Source organism: Rhincodon typus, unplaced genomic scaffold (assembly GCF_021869965.1).
Source record: "Rhincodon typus isolate 14 unplaced genomic scaffold, sRhiTyp1.1 hic_rhity00002985, whole genome shotgun sequence".
NCBI lineage: Eukaryota > Metazoa > Chordata > Chondrichthyes > Orectolobiformes > Rhincodontidae > Rhincodon > Rhincodon typus.
Window position 1 is genome coordinate 1 of NW_025968623.1, and position 3,412 is coordinate 3,412.

Here is a 3,412-nt window from a genome sequence, read left to right on the forward strand (position 1 = left end):
TCTATACGTTCACCCCCTCCCCTATACATCTCCCCGCCCCTCTATACGTTCACCCCGTCCCCTATACATTACCCGCCCCCTCTATATGTTTACCCTCCTCCTGCGGCTGTTGGTTAGGATTCAATTCGATCACTTCCACAATCTCCTCGCCTTCGTGTAACTCCAGCTGGGGACTCAGCTCCCCCTCTTCCATCCTCCCTCAAGTCCCTAGTTACCGCTCACCTAGTTACACTAACTGACTTAACCCGGTCACGTTGACCAGGCCGCTTTACGCAGGCGCCCTGTCAAGGCCCAGCACACCAACCGGAAGCTTGACGTATGATTGACAGCGTATCCAGCCAATCCAGAATAGGCTTCCGGTATCACCCAGACGACTGTGGGGAATGGAATATCCGGGGCTCCGACTACACGCCGCGGGACCCCCTGGGAGTTGTAGTCCCGCCTTGATCGAGGGGAAACCGTCCCTGATTCCACTTCACTTAGTACCTCTTCCCAGATCTCTCCTAAATGTCATCCATTGGAGTAAATCACCATCTCGAATCGTGAATTTGAAGTCCCGTCTCACCCGCGGCGGTATCTGCGCATGCTCCGTGAGGAAGTTTCCGTCCTCCCCGCTGCTTGCTGGGATACTGGAGGACCAAGATGGCGGTAGCTCGGATGACCTGTTCCTGGAGCAGAGGTAAATCCCCGTCTCCCTTTGAGGAAGGTCACTCATAGAGTAGGCGTCTTAGGGAAACAGAGAGTATCTACTACACATTTAGTTGTGGAGAGAGACTGGGTCAGTTAGGATTATATTCAGTGGAGTTTAGAAGAAGGAGGGGGGGGATTTGATAAGAAACCTGTACAATTCTAACAGGATTAGACAGTGTAAACGCAGGAAGGATGTTCCCAAATGGTGGGGGAGACCAGAACCGGGGGGTCACAGTCTAAGGATACGGAGTAGGCCATTTCAGACTGAGATGAGGAGAAATGTGAGATGATGCACTGAGGCAGGACAAACAAGACAAGGAAATACTCGATGAATGGTAAGAAACCTGGGAAAGACTGAAGATCAGAGGGACTTTGGTATGGATGTAAATTGGTCCCATAAGTTATCAGGACAGGTGGATAAAGTGGTCAAGAAGGCATATGATAAACGTATTTATTAGCCAAGGCAAGGCCAATTATAAGAGAAGGGAGGTGATGCTTGAAGTGTATAAAACCTAGGTTAGGCCACAGCTACAGTACTGTGTACAATCCTAGAACTCACACTATAGGAGAGATCTGATAGCACAGGAGAGGGTGCAGAGGAGATTTACCAGGATGTGCCTGGACTGGACAGTTTCAGTTATGAAGAGAGATTGGACAGACTAGGGTAACTTATCTTCCTGCAGAGGAGATTGAGAAGGGGCGTAGTTGAAATGTATAAAATTATGAGGGGCATATATAGAGTGGTCACGAAGAAATGATGGAGGGATCAATGACTCGGGGACATAGTTTTAAGAGAAGAAGCAAGAAGGTTTCAAGGAAATGTGAGGAAAATCTTTTTCAGTCAAAGGGTGGTGGGAATCTGGAACTCACTACCTGTAAGGGTAGTAGAGGCAGAAACCCTCATCACATTGAAGAAATATTTAGATGTGCACTTGTGATGCCAAGGCATACAAGGCTCTGGGCCAAGTGCTGGAAAATGAGATTAGAATTGTGAGATGGTTATTTTTCACCAGTATGGACATGATGGGCTAAAGGGCCTTTTTCTGTGTTGTAGATCTCTAGGACCAAATTTCTTCACCCACAGTGGTGTGTCTGTGGAATTCCCTTCAAATGTGATGAACTGAAGTTCGGAAGTAGGGTCACTGGACCCAAAACATTAAATCAGCTTTCTCTCCATAGATGCTGCCAGACCTGCTGAGTTTCTCCAGCTATATCTGTTTTTGTTTCTGATTTTCAGCATCCACAGTTCTTTCAGTTTTTTTTATTACTGTGAGGAACACTCCTTCTCAACCTCTCCCTTCACATGAGGCATAGTGACCCTCAGGTTAAACCACCATCAGTTGTCTCTCTCTGTCTTAATGAGAGACAGCACTGTGGTCTGGGAGGACTATGGTCACTGCACCTTCTACGTAAAGATCTTGGGGCTAAAAAGATCAATGGATATGGGGAGAAAGCAGGAACAGAGTGCTGAGTTGGATGAACAGCTATAAATATATTGAATGGTGGAGCAGTTTTGAAGGGCTGAATGGCCTACTGCTGCTCCTATTTTCTGTGTTTCACTATACATACTGTAATGGCAATATAGTTCCCAGTCAGAATGGTGAGTGGCTTGGAGGAGAACTTGCAGGGGCTGGTGTTCCCATGTATCTGTCGCCCTTGTCTTTCTAGATGGAAGTGGTCATGGGTTTGGAAGTGCAGTCTCAGCATCTTTGATGAATTTCTGCAGTGCAGTTTGCAGACAGTACACACTGTTGCTACTGAGCGTCAGTGATGGAGGGAGTGAATGTTTGTGGATGTGATTCTAAGCTTCTTGAGTGTTGTTGGAGCTGTACCCATCCAGGCAAGTGGGGAGTATTCCATCACACTCCTGACTTGTGCCTTGTAGATGGTGGCCGGGCTTCGGGGAGTCAGGAAGTGAGTTATTTCCTGAAGGATTCAGGGACTCCAATTTATTCCTTTTCATCTTTTACCTCAATAAACATCACTATGGAATGTTGTTGAACATCTTCTCCCATTGCATTCACCTCTGTGTCCAGCTCTTTGCACAGGAGGCCTCTCCACAGACGCTTTGACCTATATTCTCTTCTCACCTTTCACCTGGTCCCCTCCCTCTGGCTTCTTACTTGTTGATGAGACTCCTTAATTTTTCTGCTCCCCTCACTCACTGTCGCCTGTCAACCTCAGAACTTGCTGAACTCTGTTCTCTCAGACCTAACCTTGATGTTGTTGTTAATCCTGCCACTAAGTGCAGGGAATGAGCCCTTTGCAATGCTGATAACCCCCAGGATGTAGATTGAGAGACGTGTTCAGGCATGGTGACATTGTGGATTAGATGGTTACAATGACCAGTCCAATTTGCTGCTCCTACGCCCTTTCTATTGATTGCTGATGGGACCATCAGTGCGTGAGACAGCTAGTCAATTCTGACGCTCGGTTGAGGTATGCCCCATCTTGGTTACGATTGCTGTGTAAGCACGCGTCAAATCTGATCAGTCGGGTATGGTGCTAGGAGTCTGCTGTTCCTGGGAGGTTTAATGTAGTGAGGAGACAAAGGGAGGGAGAATGTGAAAATGATGGTGACAGTTTATGGCATGTGGGCCTCGCTAACATATCCAGCTTTTTTGCTCGTCTCTAATTTTCCTTGAAAGGAGTGCCTTACTCAGCCAATTCAGAGGGCAGTTAAGAATCAGCTTCATGGCTGTGGGTCTACATTCACGTGTGG

The 3,412-nt window shown here is 47.3% G+C and overlaps 1 protein-coding gene across 1 annotated transcript in view; it reads left to right on the top strand.

Moving 5' to 3' along the window:
* The first annotated feature begins 575 nt into the window (after positions 1-575).
* Positions 576-3,412, top strand: part of si:ch73-71c20.5 (DUF4748 domain-containing protein) — a 6,497-nt gene continuing 3,660 nt past the window's right edge. The window contains exon 1 of the mRNA XM_048593508.1: positions 576-679. Within this exon, the coding sequence (XP_048449465.1) occupies positions 643-679 (37 nt within the window). The 5' untranslated portion in view covers positions 576-642. The remainder of the gene's footprint in view (positions 680-3,412) is intronic.